The sequence below is a fragment of the Furipterus horrens genome, unplaced genomic scaffold, assembly GCF_987537825.1.
Source record: "Furipterus horrens unplaced genomic scaffold, mFurHor1.1.pri manual_scaffold_1, whole genome shotgun sequence".
Taxonomy (NCBI): domain Eukaryota; kingdom Metazoa; phylum Chordata; class Mammalia; order Chiroptera; family Furipteridae; genus Furipterus; species Furipterus horrens.
The window spans coordinates 167,677,830-167,697,868 of record NW_028327171.1 but is presented as its reverse complement, the minus strand read 5'-3'; the positions used below and the strand labels follow the sequence as shown (position 1 = coordinate 167,697,868).

The 20,039-nt window shown below is 43.2% G+C and overlaps 1 protein-coding gene across 1 annotated transcript in view; it reads right to left on the bottom strand.

Annotated features, from left to right (window-relative positions):
- The window catches only part of RAPGEF4 (Rap guanine nucleotide exchange factor 4), a 230,807-nt gene that overhangs the window by 18,778 nt on the left and 191,990 nt on the right, over positions 1-20,039 (bottom strand). The window contains exons 17-25 of the mRNA XM_090280772.1: positions 15,955-16,105; positions 14,199-14,287; positions 13,205-13,235; positions 12,910-12,988; positions 11,641-11,787; positions 9,814-9,911; positions 4,724-4,849; positions 4,128-4,306; positions 1,155-1,245 (exon numbers count right to left, since the gene is read on the bottom strand). Of these exons, the coding sequence (XP_090136898.1) occupies positions 1,155-1,245; positions 4,128-4,306; positions 4,724-4,849; positions 9,814-9,911; positions 11,641-11,787; positions 12,910-12,988; positions 13,205-13,235; positions 14,199-14,287; positions 15,955-16,105 (991 nt within the window). The remainder of the gene's footprint in view (positions 1-1,154; positions 1,246-4,127; positions 4,307-4,723; positions 4,850-9,813; positions 9,912-11,640; positions 11,788-12,909; positions 12,989-13,204; positions 13,236-14,198; positions 14,288-15,954; positions 16,106-20,039) is intronic.

The window sequence follows — 20,039 nt, the reverse complement described above, 5'->3', positions numbered from 1 at the left end:
TATTTAAGAGGAAACCCTAGGTCTGCAGAGATTCCTAGCGCTGTGGGCGAGGGACAGGTGAGCCTGCGCTGTGGACTCGTGGCTCAGCGGCGCTGGCAGCACTAACCCTTTCCCTTCACCAGGTGGAAGATGATACAGCTGCATGGCCTGTGGGCCTCACCGATGCCTTCATCCCTATATTCAGGGCATGAGCTGCTGTGCGTTGCATCTGCCTGGAATTTTAAGAGTCAACTAAGACAGAAGGACGTGTGAGGGCCTGCCCTATAAACAGGTTTCCCTTGAAGAAAACAGCTTCAGGAGGGACAGAAGGAAACGTTTCACGGAAAACATTCAGAGGTGCGAACAGCTGTCTTCACCATTGCACATTAAATCTCTGTTATCTCTTCTTGCCCTCTTTTTGTGTCCCACTTACACATACTTTTTATTTTTAGTAAGAGTCTATTTTTGTGCGCATGTTCCACTAGAGGTTAGTATTTCTTTGACTATATACCACATGCAAGGGGTCAGGCACATTTTGAGTACTTAGCTAATGAAAAATGAAGACATTCTCTAGCACAAATGACCAATTATCAGCAAACCACTCATCACATAACACACCTGCGTAACTTTTGCCCCAAACTGACTACTAGCCAACTGCCATTCCTCCATACCCAGGGAGGCCTGCCGGGCAGTTAAAAGATACTCAGTACTAGGCTGAGCCAAACAGTTGGCCTTCTAGCTAATTCTCCCAGAAGCAACATGACTACTTGAGGGGGGAAAAAAGGATCTTCTGTCCTCTCTTAATTATGGATAAGGTTTATTGCAAAAGCAATAAGCAGACATTCCAGAAAACAATGGAATTTGTGAGCAAAACCTTTGAACTCATCCAAGCAATGTTGTTGATTTACACGATATCTCGGAATTAGACTTATTTACATTGTATAGAACAAGAAGCTGAGACCCCCTCCACCCCCTAGACAAGAAAGGGACAATATCTTTTTCAATTCACACTCTGAGGCAAGTAGAAAAAGAAGGCAGGTCACTTCCCTCCAAGTGTCCCACCTTTTCCATTGTGACACAGGTGTGAGTGACATTTCTACACAAAAAGCTCACTGGTGTGCCTGTGTTTTTATTCTTAAGGCCAGAGTCACAGCTGGAGCTCAGCTGAAGCTTACCTCCCACGTTAGCGTCAAGCGGCTAACAGCGACATTGCTTAGTCCCATGACGATGGCAAAAAAGGAATTCAGATTTTTGTACTCCTTACAGCTGAAACACAAGAGGCACATGTTTGAGTAAAGTGCTACTTTGAGTGAGATTAAAAAAAAAAAAATTAGAGTCTATTTTCTGCTAGTCATTAATATTCATCAGGACCCCGTTATGAACGCACGGTGTGAGTTCCACTTGGGTGACCACGCTCTGCTGTTTGCCTTCTCACTGTAATTTTAGAAAGGTGATGGTTTGGGCTGGCTCAGTCCAGGTTTGGAGAAGGAACTTAAAGACACCTACCCTGGGGATTGTTATTTTGACCCTAAGGTTTGCTCAAGGCCTGTGGGACCCAAGGGAAACACCTCAAGGGAAGAGAGAAAGCAAATATCCTTGACCAAAGGCCAGACTCTTAGCCTGAAGCTGGGAACCTCCTGGGGCAGCTTGAGAGACAACATGGAAATCACACGGCTGAAGAACCATGACTTCAACCTGCCATGTAAATCCTTCTAATTTATTGAAAAATATCAGGTTCCAAGTCATGATCCCTATGGACTCAAGGAGCTTTAAAGCTGAGAAAAAAACCTAAGCAAGTGACAAAAACAAAACAAAAAAAACCTTATTTTCTCTGTGTTTTACTGATGTTAGTGAAGCTGATCATTGTGAATCTGCACTTATGCCACTATTAGCTTTTATAAATATAATTTGGGAATAAGAATATTGTGGAACAAGACCAAAGATTCTTAAGAGAATGGCAATATTTAGCATAAGTACTTGGATTAATTTTTTTTTAAAAGGGGTGGGGGGGACTCCCAAATTCATACCAGATCCTTGAGAAGGGAAAGAAGAATTCATTTCGTAAAAAGCGCAAATCCTTCACCCCAAATCAATGCAGCTATCTAAATCGACTATATCGTAATTAAACCGTACTTGGATTAACATTTTTGTAAAAGCCTAATTAACTTGTTGCATCTGCTGCCCCTGTTCTTGCAGAGGGAGCAATGAAGATGCTTAAATGGTCTGTGTGGAAATGGGAAAAGCTCTAGTGGATCTGACCCCACCAGTGAAACAAGCAAGCAAGGCCTTTGCTGGGTGAGGACAGTGGCTCTCAGGAAAGGGGCTGAAAGCAATTTCAGAGACCCCCCAGGGCTGAAGGCAGTGGGTATGATCATGCACACGTTTGCTTTGGTCCTATCTATATGATTTTAAGTGAAAACATGCAGGACCGCAGACTTGCCTCTCTGGTCACTGCTCTGATGACTGTTACCAACTAACTTTATCACCTTAAGTAGGTCATGACATTTCTCTAGGCCTCAGTATGCTCATCAGTAAAAGGGGATGATAACATTTGGTCTCCCAACTTCACAAAGTTCTGGGCAGGTCAAAGAGCTTAAATAGAATATGTTGAAGTTCTTTAAAAATACCAGACAACACAGGCTATGCCACTGGGTTTAGATCTCAGTTTTATAGACCTTGGCTTACGAAAGCCTGCAGTCTTCTCCAGCTGGGCTGTATGAACAGTGCCACTGTTGGACAGCATGGGTTAATAATGGTTAAATAATAAAAATCAATTAATATCAAAGGCCAGGTCCACCTACTCACTCACATAATCAGAAGGAAGAGAGATAAGAGAGGCAAAAATATTTTTAAAAGTTCCTGAGTTCTTGAAGGCTCTCCTGTGCTCTCTCTGTAAAATAACAGGACTGCCCCTCCCCCCGCCTCCGGCTTCCTGATCCCCACGTTGGCAAGCAGATTGCTTCTCCCATTCCCTTGTCCCCTTGTAGTGCTTTGCACTGCCTGGCGGAGGTGAAGAGAGAATGTGCTCCCTGTAACAGGAAGGCACACATTGTCAGTTTCCACAATCATGTCCTTCCCAACAGGTGAAGGCACACCAATGCCCTTCAGGCTCCTAGGGGAAGTGGTACACTCAGAACCAGAAATCCATAAGCAACATTTTAGCAACTCTGTCTTCCAAAGGGCAGCTTTTTCAAATGAAGAGAACCAGCATTTGAATCCAAGGGATATGGATATTCTGTGGAACCCTCAGATTTTTGGCAAAAAAATTCAATGCATTTGGCAAGCCGATAGGCATACAATGTTAAGCAGTATTTACTTCTTTGTTTAGCTCTGAAAATCAGACTCTGTATGGGATCTAAACCACTTGGCTCAAGAGTTGCCCAGCAGGGATCACTTGTGCTCCCCACCTTCCTGCGCTCCAGCTCCCTGCTTTTAGAAAGGAAAGAAGTCTCCCAGCCACAGGCCACATTTAGCATTTTATTTTTAGCATTGTGGTGATACCAAAAACATGAGTGTAAACAGGAGGTTGTCAGGCATATCTAAATAGAAGATTAAATTCACGTCAGGGAGAAACTTAACTGGCCCCTGCAGTAAATAAATTGTTTCCCATTTAATGCCACTAAATAGCATATTTATAAGATGCTTGCTTTTTTTTCTTCTTCTGAGGTTTATGGAGATGATTTTCATGTACCAGGTTAGCTGTTATGCATTTTACCGATTTTATTCTGGCCAAGGCGGATGTGCTGTTGTACATGCATGTACCCACTGCCCTCTACTGGTGAGAATGTGGCATGTAGGACATCGACTTCAAGAGCCTTCTGAAGCAGAACTTTCTGCAGCAGGACTTTGCCCAAGGACTCTTGACACTGACAGGGGCACAAAGTCTGAGTAGTTCAGAGCAAAAAGAGGTCGCAAGTTTGGCACCAGTATCAATGCTGTGAGATGTTAATTAACACGATGATGTTAAATACTACAAAAACTAGACAAAATTAATCTTTTACAAGACTGTGGTTATTCTTAAGCCCCATGGTCAGTCCTTGTGCCCGAGGAGACCCTGTATGTTGCTTTCCTTTCTAAGGTGTAGTCTGAGAGAAGAAAAGGAAAACACAGCTCCAACACTTTTCTCTCCCCGAGCTAAGGATACTTACTGTGCTGCTATCTTAATAAATTTTTTTAAGAGCTGAACACGCTTGTTGGGCTGGGAACAAAGGCAAATCTCAGTGACAACCCAAAACTGAATTTCATTAAATCTCCTCAGGAACAAATCCAAGTTTGCTGTGGTCTTTTTAAAATTATGCCTTCCAAATGTGTGATAGATTAGCTCCAGCTAGAAAAGAAAGGAAAACAATTTTACTTCTTTGTTTTTCAATCAAAACAGCAGCAAGGCCTCTCTGTTTGTTAACACAAATCGACACCGGTCAGCAAATGTGAATATAACCACTGACCAGGATTTGACTTGGACTCTAGGTCTGAAGGGCTTCCATGAGGCTTGTTCAATGTATTAACAACAAATGAGGTGCTGTTGGTTTAATATACTCAGGAAGACATAGCTTACTGTAAATCATAAAGATTTTTCTCGAACACTCAAAGACTTTGACAGGCTTTATTAATAAACTCAATATTTGAAAAAGATCATGTGGTTTCCATATTGCAGCACGTCTTAACATTTGCAGCTGAGTGATGCCAGCAGGCTTCATCCAGAATTGCTGTGGTACCTACTAACGCTCTCAATCAAGCAGCTTACCTCATGCACACAGTTGAAGAGTTCCCAATCATAAATTGTCATCTGGTATGCTAAATCTTTCGAGCTCATCAGTTCAAAAGTTCCCACTGTTCCAACGGTTGGGCCTTCCTGTTCTGGCAAGGGAGTCTATGAATAATCATGCAAAAATATATCAGAATCTCAAAACAGACAAGCACTTAATGCTGACTGCTTTAAGGAGTTGCCGAGGGGAAAGGATTCTGGAAATGCTTTCGGAAATATTTTGAAACTTTGATTTTACCCAGGGGAGAAAGACGGCTTTACTCTTAATGCTCACTTGCTTCAGTGCCAACTTTATAATCATCGCCACTATGATCAATTCCACTGCCTGAAAAACGTGGACCGTGACAAATAAGATTCAGAGGAAAGTGACCTGTGGAGGTTCTCCTCTGCGGGCCTGGGAGTTCCCTGGAAATAATTTCTTTTCTCTGGTAAAAATGTAAGAAGTTCTTGGAGACTTTGTCCTCCTATTTCCCAGGACAGCTGTTTCATAGCAGGCGCAGCGGCATTTGGGATGGTTAGCCGCAGGGCTAATTAATCACTCCTGACTCTGCTGGGCTACTGACTGTGGTCAAGCTGCCACATCTCCATCTCTCAGAATACACTGCCTGGGGTTATTGAGTGGCAGGGCCCTCCCTGTATACTGAGATTCTTCCACTCTCTGGGAGATGTTGTGTTGAGAGGGATTTTCACATGGTCATGATGTTTGGGCAAGGCATCAGAAAACCAAACTCTACTACAGAACGTCCCATGCAACTTACTTATTTCATGTTGTTTATGAGGAATGATTTATGGTGCTTTCCTTAGTAAGATGAATGATTCACATACACTGGAAATTTATGTATAAAATGTTAATATCTATTGATCTATATGTACAAAGTTATAAAAGTCATATGAATTGGAGAACAACTTCCCTAATATCATGTATGCCATATATGGATATTCAATATTTAGATTGGAGGTACTAATACTGTACAAGTTGTACCATCATCATTATTATCATCATCCCTAACCATTACATTCTATAAATACCCACTGCATTCTGGGCACTAAAGAAATAACACATTCAGGATGTACGTGGTCCCTGCATTTGAACGTTGTCAGTCTAAGAGAAGAGTCGGCCTTGACAAGCAAGTATGGCACTGCACACCAATAGTCAACTGCTCACATTCATTTGCACATATAAAGGGGCAGACAGAGGCACCAACACTCCTGACTCTTGGATACACAGATAAACAGGTGGGGGAATGTGAATGGGCCTTTGGAGTGAAGTATGGCCTGAAGAGGTTCTCAGAGAAAGAAGCTGGGATTTGAAAGATGAAGCAGACAAACTTTGGGTGAGTTAGAACAGCAAGGACTTCTCTGAGCAACCAGGATAGCCTGCTATAGGTTAAAAGATGGCAAGAGGGGCATGAAGGTGGGGAAGCTGTCATTAGCCTTGTTTGGCAGGAACACAGAGCTCAGGGGCACCAAATGGCAAGCGTGGCCAGCTTTTAGAAAGCCTCTGAGTACAAGATGAAGAGTGGGGGTTGCGTAATAGACCAGGTTAATGCCGGCTTTAGAGAGTAACGGATTATAAATCTAAACCACACTCTGACTACAGACTTGGATTGATTCCCTAATCTCCTGAATGTCTGTTGCCAGCTCTGGTAAGTAGAGATCCCAGTACCTAGAAACTAGGCTTGTTGAGAGGATTGGATGGGAATAATGTAAGTATAGCATGTGAGCACAGTACCTGGCATGGGGGGGTCCCTATCCTCTCCCCTCCCCACCCCCTTTAGTTCCCTTCCTAGACGTGTGGAGAATTGCAAAGGTGTGGGAATGCGTGATCAGTACAACACCTGGCTGTAAGAGCTACATACTGTTGTTCCTGATTCACTCTATGCAGGGGATAGAGAACAGGGAAGAAAAACAATGATGTCAAAGTTTTGGACCTTAGGGAGCCAATCTGAAGCTGATGGGTAAGTAGCTTATGAAAGTAAATAAGGAGAATGGTTTCCAGCAGGGAGGTCTTGGGTAGAAAAGCTGGGGAAGCTTTCAAGTGCTAGGTCTGAGGACCTCTCTCAGGCTCAGACTGGCCCTCCACGTCCTCCCTGCCCTTGTGCAGTTGCTCCTGTGACCACAGGCCCTCTGCTCCTCTGTGGAACGGCCCCCCACTCCTCTGTGGAACTACCCCCCGCTCTTTTCCATGGGTCTGCTCTCTCCTCAGTCTGCCTAGCTCCTGTATCTTTCTTGAGGCCTTACAGCTTTTCATAGAGAGAACAAGTCAGCCCAAAGACTGCAAGAAAGATCCAATATAAAGAAATATACAAAATTCTCTAACTTACGGATACTGGTCTATCATTCCTGCATCTCTTTTGAGAAAATAATGGAAAGCCCTATTGAAGCTTTACTTTTTTTAGTGGGCTGGGCTCACCAAGCTCTTCCCTTTTTGGCAAAGGGCAGGCATGGGAGAGGCCATGGGTGCTCCTCTGTCTGAAGTGGAGAAGATACTTGCTGACCTCAGGCCCCACAGAAGCATCTCCTTGGGCCCTTTTCACATAGATAACCCTGCGGACATTTCCTGCAGAAGAGGCACAGCAGAGCTTCTGTCAGGTTTGCATTGTACAGACAGATCTGAAAAGGCCTACACAGAGGCACAGAACTTGCAGACTCTCTCTGCTCTCGTTGGGAGAACTGATTTCTTTGGTAGGCCTGGGTGGTGGTGACCAAGAGGATAACACCATTACCCTCCCATTTGCCAGAGGAGAAAACTAAGACATGAAAAGGATATGCTGATTGTCAGTGATAAAGAGGTGGTTCAAGTTAGCTGCCACCTCAGTGTTCCTCCCTCTTCCCTTGGGCTCCCACGTTCTGTGCCTAGCTCTGCGATGGCATTTGTCACATTGGATTCTCATGACACCCTGCGGTCCCTCACCAGAGTGTGAGTTCTTTGAGTCACAAAGGCCCTGGTGGCTTCATCTTCAAGACCGTCCCAGAGCCAGAGCCATCTACAATGCCTGGAATAATATAGTGAGCACTTAAATAAAAATGGAAGGAACCAGCAAATGGGTAAAAGTAGAACCAAATCTCAGTACAATGAGATTTTACTGTAATTTTCTGTGTACTAATATTTATGCTTAAACAAAATGTCAAGAGCCTTTAAAGCCCCAGAATCCAAGTCCTTCACCAACTAGGATAAATCGCTGGCACTCTACTAATTCTAGACGACACAATTTAGCCCCACAATTGGTTCTGTTCCAGGCTGTTTGTGTCAGTCTCATCTCTTGTCATGAGGGATGCTGGTCCAGTGTCACATAGAAGCTAGCACAGCACTGAAGGCAAAGCAGACACTTCACAAGCACGTGCTGACAGATGGCTTTGGCCAACATTCGGGACTGCGGAGTCATCCTGGGCATGACTCTTCCTAGAAGGATCATCTTTAAAGACATTTTTAGAAAGTCGCAAAAGGAGCTACATGTTTTCGGTTTTGCGAGGCAGGTAGGTCTGATCACTCCTAAGTATGGTGACATAACTTGCAGCCCGGTGAACAGTACAACACCCATAAGGGAAAAGTTAAACAAGTTCACGTCCTGGGTACTTGTTGCAAAGTAAGCTTCTTTCAATTGCCCAGGCCTTAAAATGGAAGACAAGCAAGGATAAGAACTTGCAAGGCTGTGGGATGCTGTGCAAGTAAACGGAGGCTTAGAAGTGAATATCTGCCCCACAGGGCGCTGGAGGCAGTCCCCACGCTCCAGCCACGCATCACGGCATTGCACGCTGCAGCCAAGAAGCAGCTGGCGAGCGAGGCCTGAGCGTCACGTGGCAAACACATCGTGATGGGCCTCCCTCCCCTCTGGCTCCACTGTTTCCAGTGGAGGGCAGCCTAGCTCATTTACGACAATGTTTTTTCCCCAGTCCCTTGATGGGAAATATTTATTTTTTAGAAAGCAAAGAATGTAGATGACCGAAAATACATGAAAAGGATGGTGTGCAGACTTAGATGGGACAGTACTGGCAGTTAAGGAAACGCAAGCGTGCTGGGGGGCGGGGTTGCACGGGGGGTGGGGGAGCAGTAAGGGAACTAAAGCTGTGTGGCTAAGCTTCTCTCCAGCTGAATTCAAGATATTGCAAAGATCTGCTGAATTGTGCTAGAGTGCGCGACCTGGCTCTCCCCAACCCAGAAAATCAGAATTATTGTAAGATGAAGCAACATCAAGCTCCAAAAGTCCAAGGAGGGAAATCTTGGTTTACCTATAATGTCTAATTGGATTAAACTCGAACATATTCATGTAGCACTTACATAGTTAAACTTTTTCCCAAAGAGACGCACCTCACCTCTAGCCCTTATGCTGTGCCTTTCTTAGTGAAGGAGCTCTGTGTGCCCAAAGATGGAAAAGAAACCAGTCCTCTAATGCTATGAACTGGCCCCACAGGTTTTCTAAGGTACTTTAATAGCTACTCACCTCCACGCCTAATTTTTATAGGATGAACAGAAATGAACCCTACCACCTGCATAAAGGAGAGCAGGCTACTCGATTATCAGCATGGGCCAATTAATCATGTATTCACAGAGAACTCTGTGTGGCCGAGAGCAAGTGTTTCAGAGACTTTGGGAAGACTGTCGGCCCCTGGCATTTGCTATACAAGACAGAACACTTTCAGGAAGAGCATTTTTCATAGCCTGGAGAGGGGCTTTGCCAGTGTATTTCTATACCCCCCTACGGAGTATGATAAATCAGAATAGCTTGTCCAAAAATTATTCTTATCCTGGTCTAACTATTCATACTTTAAATATTAATATTTAAATTGGAGACATTTCAAGGAGGTGAATTCCTACAATGAATTCTGAAAGCTGAATTGCTCCCCAGTATGGGTGCTACTTAGCTTATTCCACAAAAGAAAACCTAAAGCTCAGAGCATCTCAAATGAACACCTGAGGCTTACCTAATAGACCAGAGGCAGGGGGAGTGGGGGAAACAAGTAGCATTTGAGATATTTTTTAGCAATGAGGTTCAACACGACTGCAAAGTGAAGCTCTAGCCAAGTTTTTCTGATTGCAGGCGCTGCTCTGAGGAGCCCCCCACACCTACCAGTGAATCGAATTGCTCTCGCGGGCAAGCAAACAGGCGTCCATTAATGGTGAGCGTCGTAAATACTGAAACATCATTAGGTTTGAGCACCACCTTTTCTGTGAACATAAAAAGCATGAGATTGCCTATTAACTGCATCTGAGATTTGCTGCACTGCCCTAATCACACCAACAAATTGTCAGCTCAGTGAATTACCGGAACACGCAGTGCGACTGCATAAAATACAGCCCTGAAGGGGCCGGCTGAATAAGAGAGACGCAGCGTTTCCCCAGGCGCGCGGCACTTGGAATGCCATCAGAAAGGACCACAAAACAGGCCTGCAAGTACCCGAGGGTCAATTCGCCCAGTTCTGTGCTGCAACTGTAATTACATACAAAAACCACACTTGCTATTTATATAACGAGTTATCTTTCCAGATGGGAATGGTGCCCATCACTTGGGAGATGGAAAGATGACTTTTAGAAAACTTAGGCATGGGGTTCTGAGATCCCATAAGACTTTTGGTGCAAAATATATTATTATTTTTCACTGATTTCCTCATTTGGCAGGCAATTGTATTGCCTACATGAAGCCTTCTATAGTTTAAAAATGAATTCATTTAATATATATTTAACTTAGACTTTACTATATGCTGGATGCTACTCTAGGCAATGAGGATACAGAAGGGAACAATACAGAAAAAAAAAAATCCCAGTCTAAAAAGAGCTGTCATCCTAGTGGGAAAGGCAGTGACCCAGATAAATATATGAGAGCAAGAAGTGATGAGGAGAAGGAAACTCAGCAGGGAAGGAGGCCAGGCAGCAGGTGTAAGGGGAAAAGTTGCCACTTTAGACAGGGACTCAAGGAAAGGAAGGGGTTCTCAGCGACACACTGCTCTTTGGGTGAAGCCTGAGGGGGTGAGGAAGGGAGCTGGGATTGATAGGGGAAGGAGGCCCAGGGGTCAGTGAGGGCAGACATCACGGGCCCTGTGTGACTTGGGCGGGGATGCAAGGAGAAATCTTGGGCGAGTTCAGCATGCCTTTTAACATCCTACATCCGTGGGATCATTTGTCTTCGAACAGGGCAGAAATGGCTCACCTGCTGCTGAAAGGTTCCCCAAGTGGCTGTCACCTCATTATTAGACAAAGTAACACGCCTGCCCCTTCCTCCTAACTCTCACTGCCACACTTACTGATCATCCCCAAACTCCTAAGGGCACGAACTGTAACGGCATATTTACTATTTACCTCCTTACAGGCTTGGGAGCAACTTGGGGGCATGGGCTGTGTCCACCTCATCCTCTCCTGTCACAGCCACACTGAGTGGCCAGGAAATATATGAAGAATGAATAAGTGACATTTCAGGAAAGCATAGAGTGATTAAGTAATCCCACAGGGGAAAGACTCCCCATTCCGTTTGACGGCCTGGGTTCTGGTGCTCTCTACTGCGCGTAAGGAGGGGACCACCGTCAGCTGAAAGAACTAGCCTATGGCCACTTCCAGCTGTAGACTTCAGCTTGTCATGCTAGATTCTCTCTCAGTGTCTGTGTTTCTCAGAGCTCCAAGGCCTTAAGCTTTTCCTTCTACATCAGTTCTCAGTTCCAGCTGCCTCCGAGAGATCACATCACCTCTTTCTGCTTTAGAGTGGGCACCTGACAAGACAGGGGATATTAGACATGTACCCAGCTCACTTCTAACCACATGACTTCTGTTATTTGTGGGAGGACACACAGCACCAATTTGTCCCTTTGCATCAACTTGGAAGGGTCACACGGGCTCCCGGTGGCATTTCTGTTTGGATAGGCTATCCCATGTTACAGAAGCTTGAAGTACAAGGTAAGACTGTTACCTCCTCCGGAACTCATCTTGACAAGGATCAGGCCTTCCCCAGAGCCCAGTTTGTCAGCAACTGCGCTGATGACTTCCTTCACCGAGGCGGCCACCGGCACCCGAATGGTCGTGTAGGTGTGGTCCATGCAATAGACCTTAAACAGGACTATTGGGAAGGCAATGGAAATGAGGTCAGTTAGTCCTGGGAGTTCCTAATAAAACCATGAGCTATGCTAAATGGTTAGACATCCTCCAAAATTTGTCTCATCTTTCCATTCTTACTACTGTATTTATGTGGATTCTTCTACATCATATTTGCCCTCTTCTAAAACCCTTCCCCCTCAGCATTTGTCTAAGAATAGGTGTACACATGACTGTAATCCCCAATTAAAACAAACAACAACAGATATTTGTGAAAAACCCACAAATAGACCATGGGAAAAATGAGAAGTATGGCTTGGTCCGTCTTCTGGGTCTGCCCTTGTCTGTGAGCCTTTCTCTTTTCCCGGTGCGGGGAGTGCTGTGTGATAGGCCAAGGACTAGCTTACTGCTGCCAGGAACACATCTGCAGACTGCAGCGCCTCTTCTGGGGCCCTAACCATATGCTGACATTCCTGCTCTCTTGTTCACTGGACTCTGGGGCCAGGCCACATAGCTTGGGTGGCATTTAGGTCAGCAGACACGTATGTGGCACCCACAGGCTCACCTCAGAACACACAAATCCTGGCAGCAATTCTGGCTGCTGTAATTCTTTGGGTTTAGAGGCACTCCTAAATTATGATTCATTTGTGGCTTAAAATAAAAAATATTATCATTGTTATTAGTTACATTTTTGTTTTTTGTTTTTTTTTGAGAAATCTTCAACAACCCAATAGTAACAGCCAGCATCTGCATCTCCCTTATGGCTGCTAAGAGGCTGTGCTCAGCACCAGGGGGCACTCCCTGGGCAGAAGTCCTGCTCTGTGGGTGACCCTGGCCCCCCACCTTGGCTAGGCCTCTGCAAAGTGCCAGCTTCCTTCCTGCCAGCTCTTCCCAGAAGTGAGCAACCTTGACAACTGATCCCTGAGATCATCTCTTTTTCCTTCAAGGACACGTGCTGGTGGGAGAGGCAGAATCAGGGAAGTGTGGATGAGCACCTCCACTCCAGGCACAGAGCTCAAGAATGTAAATAATTAGAATGCAAAGGGGCACCCCGAAGAAGCTGTTCTGTGCGTCCAATGTGACAATTCCCAGAGGAAGATTTTATTCAACTAACCCAAACAATCCTGAGTTTTAAGAAAATTCTCACCTTCGTCAGAACCACGGATAGGCTGGCGCTTCTGGGCTCTCTCATCGCTGGTGTTGAACTGTTGCAAAAGAACTTTGTGCTGGAAAAATAATAACAGTAGCTGTCTTAAAGGGAGAATGACTGGTGCACATTTACAACTCAAAGGAAACACATTGAGAGGCAGTCGGGTTCAGAAATGAAGAAAACATATTTTGTGTTGATGAAAACATCACTTTTATATGTTGCAATATAACATTACTGGAGAACTATCAATTTATGAAGCACAATTAGAGAATCCCAATCCATCACCACTTACCTTCTTTTGTGGATTCTTTGCATCTTCTGAACTACGAGAAACAGAGAGAACACATTATTTAATACCATTGTTAGTATTATCTGAAATTGCTTCATTTGTACCTAACTTTGATCTTATGTTAGAAAATGAAATCACAGCATCCCTTTGGGAGGCAATATGAGCCTCCTCATTTTAATACAAAGAGACCAAAGCATGGAGGACACAGCAAAGAGATCAGTTTTTGTGATAGGCAGATCCCTAGCAGAACCAATGTTAAAAGCCTGGGTTTCTAGCCTCTGCCAGCATGGCTCAGCTTGTCGGAGCATCATCATCCACACACCAAAATGTTGAGGGTTCAATTCCTGTTTGGGGCGCATATGGGAGGGAACCCATCGATGTTTCTCTCTCACATGGATGTTTCTCTCTGTCTTCCTTCCTGTCTCTCTAAAATCAATAAACATATTTATTTTTTAAAAAAGCCCAGGTTTCTAGCATAAAAAGTCTATCTAGTGGCATACCCTTGCTCCAGTATTTAATCTGTGGCTCAGAAACATGTGAAAACATTCTATCACTGAAAAAACACAAACATTCACCATCAACAGCTTTGATGGCACAAAGTAAATTTTCCACGTAATTCCCCTCAAACTTTCTCTAAATGCCACAGACCATTTTATGATTGGATTTACTGCTTAACCCACAGGCACCCACATTGATCCAGTCAGATGCCCCAAAGAAGAATCTTTTCCTTCTCAGGCTTTCCCATGGCAGCTGCCCAGCCTGGGCAGCAGCTGAGCAGGAGCCCAGTCCTTTTGTTCCTCCCGTCTCATTGCACCACCTACGCCCCAGGCCCAGTCTGCTCAAATCAGGACATTGTATGGCTGTTGAAAAACCAGCTTTCACCTTTTTGCGGGGGGCAAAGGACTTGGGAGAAGATGCTTTGATTGAGAGCAGGCACTTCCATGATGGAAGCACCCCCCACCCCCACCCTGCTTCCCCGAGCCTAGCCCTTCCTTACATTTGCTTGACAATCTTCTCCAACTCGGGCAGTTGCTCCTTCAGGGCAGCAATCATCCGGGCATCATCTGACACAGACACATAAAACTCCTGTAATTGGCAAAGGTCACAGGCTTTTAAGAAGAACTGCAAAAGGTACTCAAGTCTGTAAAGAACAATAAAGACATGTGCCTGTGTCTGCAACACTAGCATCTCCAGACCATGGTTTCATGGACTGGAGACAAAAAAAAAAAAGTTAGAATATGTCTAAACTCAAAATTGCAAGTGAGAAAAAATTTTGAAAATAGAGGTGATGGTTATATAACATTGTGCTCACACACTAAAAAATGGTTAAAACAGCAACATTTATGTTGGGTATATTTTCTTTAAAAATATTTTAAATTGTAATTGCAAATGAATTCTTTATATAATATTTATACAGAAGGCAATGTCATGCAATGTTTTGAAATAGGTAATATTGTAGTCTACCTTTGAAGAGCACTTTTTACCTCAATATTTTTTCAGGGGAATTTTAATATTTATTTTGATATTATTTTAGTTTTTGTAGTTTATTTTATATTTACCACTAGCTGTAGTTGATTGTCAGTGGTAAAAATGCAGGCAGGGACTTCAGCAATGCACTAAATTTGCGTTGGATTTTGTGCGGCCCACTCAGGTCTCTTTGCTGAGGTTCTGGGTACTGTCCTGACCACAGAGCACAACGGTGCCCCCTCTGCTCAGGAGCAGCGGCCTCCACGACAGAAGAAGGGAGCTATGGCTGTGCCGGCCTAACCACCACGTGGGCTTTTACCCCATGGGTGGAGGCCACAAATCAAGTTATGATTACAAGCTATTATTATTCTTTAACATTTTCAAAAGACTTCATTTCCCAACGTTAAAGGGTTCTTGGTCCACCCTCCCTCCCTCCCTGCCTCTCCTGTCTCTGGTGACAAATGATATGATTAAGAAGAAGATAAGGGGTATGTTTCCTTTGGATAATTTATTCTTGAACATACAGACTGATAAAGTTTGAAATAGAAGCCACATTATGTTTGGCCTGCACAAAAGTAAGGTCCTTATCTAAGTTCTGGAGGACAGAGTGAACCGCAAGGATGACATGCCAGGGTAAATGCTATAGTGTGGGGCTGGAGCCATGGGAAGGGAAAGGGAAGTGCAGCTCAAAAGCAGTGCTTACAAAATAAATCATATCTCTTCAGAACCACTTCACGGTCCCAGTAATTTCTCAATAAAATTATCTGCTTTAGTCCATTCAAAAATCTACCATTTGATCTAGTAATCCCACATGTAGGAACATAACTAAGGACAGACCTGCATGCATGAAAATGTTCACTATTCTAAGAAGGCAAAAATGGAAATGACATACATAGTCAACAATATGGGGACAAATAAATACATCTAGGGCATAGCTACTCAAAATTAGAAAGACTGTACTGACATGAAAAAAATTCTTACATGAAATTAAGTGAAAAAAGCAGCCTGCAATGATTGGTGGTATGAGATTATAACCATGAAAAACATACAAAGAAAAAGAGACCAAAACAAAAATATATTAAAATGCTACCAGTTATTGAATTAAAGTGGTGGGATAATGGATGATGTTTTTCTTTACTTTTCTTATGGTACCTTTCTGATAAATGAACATGTTAACAAAGTTTAAAATTTGCAATTATAGTCTCCCCAGGGAAGCTGCCATGCCTACGGGTAGGCTGTGTATTGTAGGGCAAAGATGTATTCTTGGAAGGAAGGACCCCACGTACCTCCAGGAAAGCCATAGCCACGTCATCCTCTTGCAGGAGGTCTCCATACATGGTGGCCCACTGCAAAACCAGGCGGATGACTCGCCTCTTGTTGTTGAGGGTGTAATCCATTTTCTCCTGTTCTGTACCTTGTGAAGGCTGTGCATGGTAAGTTCCGAGGAGTCAAGGAAGACATTAGCCATTTCATACTCATTTGACCGCTACTTGCAAAGGCAGAGAGTGACAGATCCCAGCTTCAGGGAGCCAGCTTTTTTAACTGATTCCTTTCTTCCCTTAGGCCCTCAGAAAATCTCCACCCACATAACAGTTCTGGACCAAATGAATACAAACCCTTACTAATGACTGCTGACTTGGACCTGATAGTTGCCCAGGAAATTAGACTGGCTTGGCTCCACCTGGACTTGTGTGTTGACAAGGATTCTGGAGCCCAGCTCTAGCTTTCACCAGGCTGTATTCCATTTCCTGCCTGCCCTCCACCTTGCACTTCAGTTCTAGGGGTGGTAATGGTTCCCACTGTCGCTGGTCTCTGGGTGCCTTGCCATCTCTTATTGGTTGCCATAATTCTGCACACATCTCTTTAATCCTCTTCAATATATGCATTTTTCTTATTTATTTTTTCTACTTTATTTTTTATTGTTTATTCTATTACAATTGGCCTATTTTTTCCCTTTTGCCACCCCCCACCCAGCCCACCCCTTCTCCCACAGTCAATCCCCACCCTGTTGTTCATGTCCATGGGTCATTCATACATGTTGTTTGTCTAGTGCCTTCCCCTTCCTTCCACCATCATCTCCCTCCCTGCTCCCCTCCTAGAGCTATCGGTCTGTTCCATGTTTCCGGTTCTATTTTTCTCATTAGTTTATTTTGTTCATTAAATTCTAGTTATAAGTGAAATCATATGGTATTTGTCTTTTACCAACTGGCTTATTTCATTTAGCATAATACTCTCTAGTTCTATCCATGCTGTCACAAAAGGTAGGACTTCTTTCTTTCTGCTGTATACATAAATACGTATTCCATTGTTTAAATGTACTTCAATTAAACCCTTCCAAGAGGTTATCTAGTAATGCCAAGATTGTTTCTGATACAAATAGTGCAGGGTGTGGGGTGGGGTGGGGTGAGGAGGGCAGTGAGGCTGGAGGAAGATAAGCTTGCCCAGTAGGTGGAAGAGGAAAGGTTCCTGCTGTATTATCTTCTGGTGAGGGACTCAGACAGTTTTTATACCATTTCATCTTCTCCTGTCTAGAACCACAACTTAACTCACACTGGCTTTTTGTGCATTTATGAATAGCCATCTTAAATCAACTATAAGCTCTTTGAGACTTCAGATGATAAATTATTTGTCTTGTATTCTATACCATGCCTAGCGCTTTCATATAGAAATTTTATTTATTGACATAACAAATACTTGAGTGCCCACTGTATGTATCAGGTAAAGGTCTGCTCTCAGTGTTCATTCTTACATGGATTACAAAAAGGGGCATAGAGTATGTGATCAAGAAATCAAGAAAGAGTTTAGACTAGATATACTGTTCCTTTTTCAGTGATTTACAGTGGTGGATATTACCGACAATTAGTTTACAGGACAATTTCCTCATTATAACTAACACCCTGACTTGCACACATAGTACCACAGTCAAGCTCTACTTCATATTCTTGTGACAAAAAGTGTTGTTCCCTTTCTACAGGTGAGCACACTGCCAGAAAAGGAGCATAATGGCCAAGATTACACAGCAAGGATGGAGAGCTGGATTTGAATCCAAGACTCCTAATTCCAATTAGCTTTCTTCCGCATCACCGCATCACCCCCCCCCACCCCGCCCCCCGCCCCCGGCCCCACAGGCCTCAGAGCTGCTTATGAGACTGGCCCTGCCTTAGCTTTACCCCAGGACTTCACAGGCACTGCAGAAAACTGCCTCGTGGCTGAGCTGCGCTTGAGAGCTACACCAGTAAAGGGCCTTTTCTAAAGGGATTATAAATAATCATGATCAAGGTAAATGACAGAGCCTCACAGCAAAGGTGCAGTGCATGTAAATGGGTTGTAAAATGGCTTTCATAAATTGAGCACGAGATTCATAAAAAAGAAAGAAAATTGCTCAACCTATATTGCTACCATTCTCTCTGAACTTACAATTTAAAAAAAGGAAGAAAGATCACTTTATGTGAAAATTATGTCTTTTCTGATTAACCCTTTGGTCTCTTGCTTGTATGCACACATAACTCGGGTTTTTTTCCCCCCACAAAGAATTGCAATGTTGGGCACTACATTTTATGACTTTTTAAATGGTAACTAGCAGTACAGTCACATACATCATGGTTACCAAATAAATAATTCCTGGCAGATTATAACAATATATAATGGTTCACCCAAGAGTTGGTGAGAAAAAGAGTCTTTCCTACTTGTAGGGGGCTGAAATTTCAAGTTGATATCAAGTGGCTATAATTCTAACTCTCCAGGTTATCGTATTTGAACTCCACAAAACAATACAAATACTTGTCCATTGGATACAGAAACATCAGCAGCACACTTGTGGCTCACCTCCAGGGCCCTCACACAGGGTAACTAAATCAACATAGTTTCTGCAGGTCAAGACAGTTTTTTTGTCCTCTTTCCTGCTGGGGAAATCTGCCTTTTGTCAACAATGAGAGATAGAATCTCTGATTGGAAGGCTGAGCATGATACCACTTCAAATATATAAAGAATTTGACGGTTTATAATAAACATTCTTAATGTGCTCACATGATAATGTAATGCTTTCTACAAACATGAAGAAGAAATATTTACAGAGAGGAAACTGAGGATCAGGGAGACAAGGTCTGCCCAGCACTGTGCAGTGTGTAAATGGCGGGTTTTACAAATCCAGACAAAGCTCTTTCCATTTTCACCACTCCCACAGCCCCAAGCAGTGGCTATAGTGAGAAGACATTAGTGCTTGTGTTCATGAAATTATTAAATAATTGTACCTAGGAAGCAAAAATCCCAATGGAAAAGATAACCCCCACGTTTTTTTTGTTTGTTTGTTTTTTTATTTTTATTTTTTGCTGAAGTTCCAAGTTTCCCCGGAGCTAAAGCTGACTCAGCATGTTGAGTGTCTAAACCAGAGGTGAGTGCCTGCTGCCCATCATGAGTGACTCCTAGCCTCCTGGGAACTGGAGCTGGCTGGATCTGGGGGAAGAGGCTTTCTCTATTTTCTCTTTGAAGTTAACTATGTTTGCCTCTGGGAAAAACAAAAGGAAGCACTACTTTGTTTCACAAAGCCTTGCCTTTCCCCTTACGGATGTTTATTTATGAAAATAAAGGTGTGAGTAACACTACTTTAGTAGCTGAATCCAGGCCTGTACTCCAGGATGCTGCCCCTCCCTCGCAACATACTGTTCCATCCCTGAGCAGTCTGCTGATCAGATTCTTAAGGGACACAGAGGAGACTTGATACGTAATTGATTATACCTGAATGGTTACAGGCTAAGTTCTGGGGCTTCTATTTATTTCCATAACAATCTTCTCTGGCTTTTAGAAGATTTATGTGATTTTTAGATTTTATTAAACTCCTACAAAAAAGGTGGGGAGAGGACAAAAACTATATTTCCTTTAGATATCAGCTAAAGAATAAAGAACATCCCATCAGGTCCATTGTCTCTATATGATGTCAACATGCAACCTAAAAAGAGTAATATTTCAAATGTAATATGCTCATAAATTTAAACACATCAGGCTAAAACTGGAAGATCCATTTGATGGAGAAAGTCCTATGTGGAACAAAAAATCTAACTTTTTCAGGATGAATAACAATTTAGAAAGGATTATCAATGCATACCACAAACACAAGATATTTTTAACACCCGAAGAACACTATCTGAAATATGTAATTGGTTAATGTCTGTGTTAAGAGTAGATTAGTAGAGAAAATAAAATATTTAATAATCCAATGTTTTTGTCAAATGATCTGGAAGTACTGGCATTGAATAAGACCATGATTTCTGATATCATGACAGTTGGGTTCAGGTAAGAAGTAATATGGCTGCTTGGATTCATAGGAAAAAGAAACACAGAAAGAGAGCATGGTCTGGTACTTCATAAAATGCTA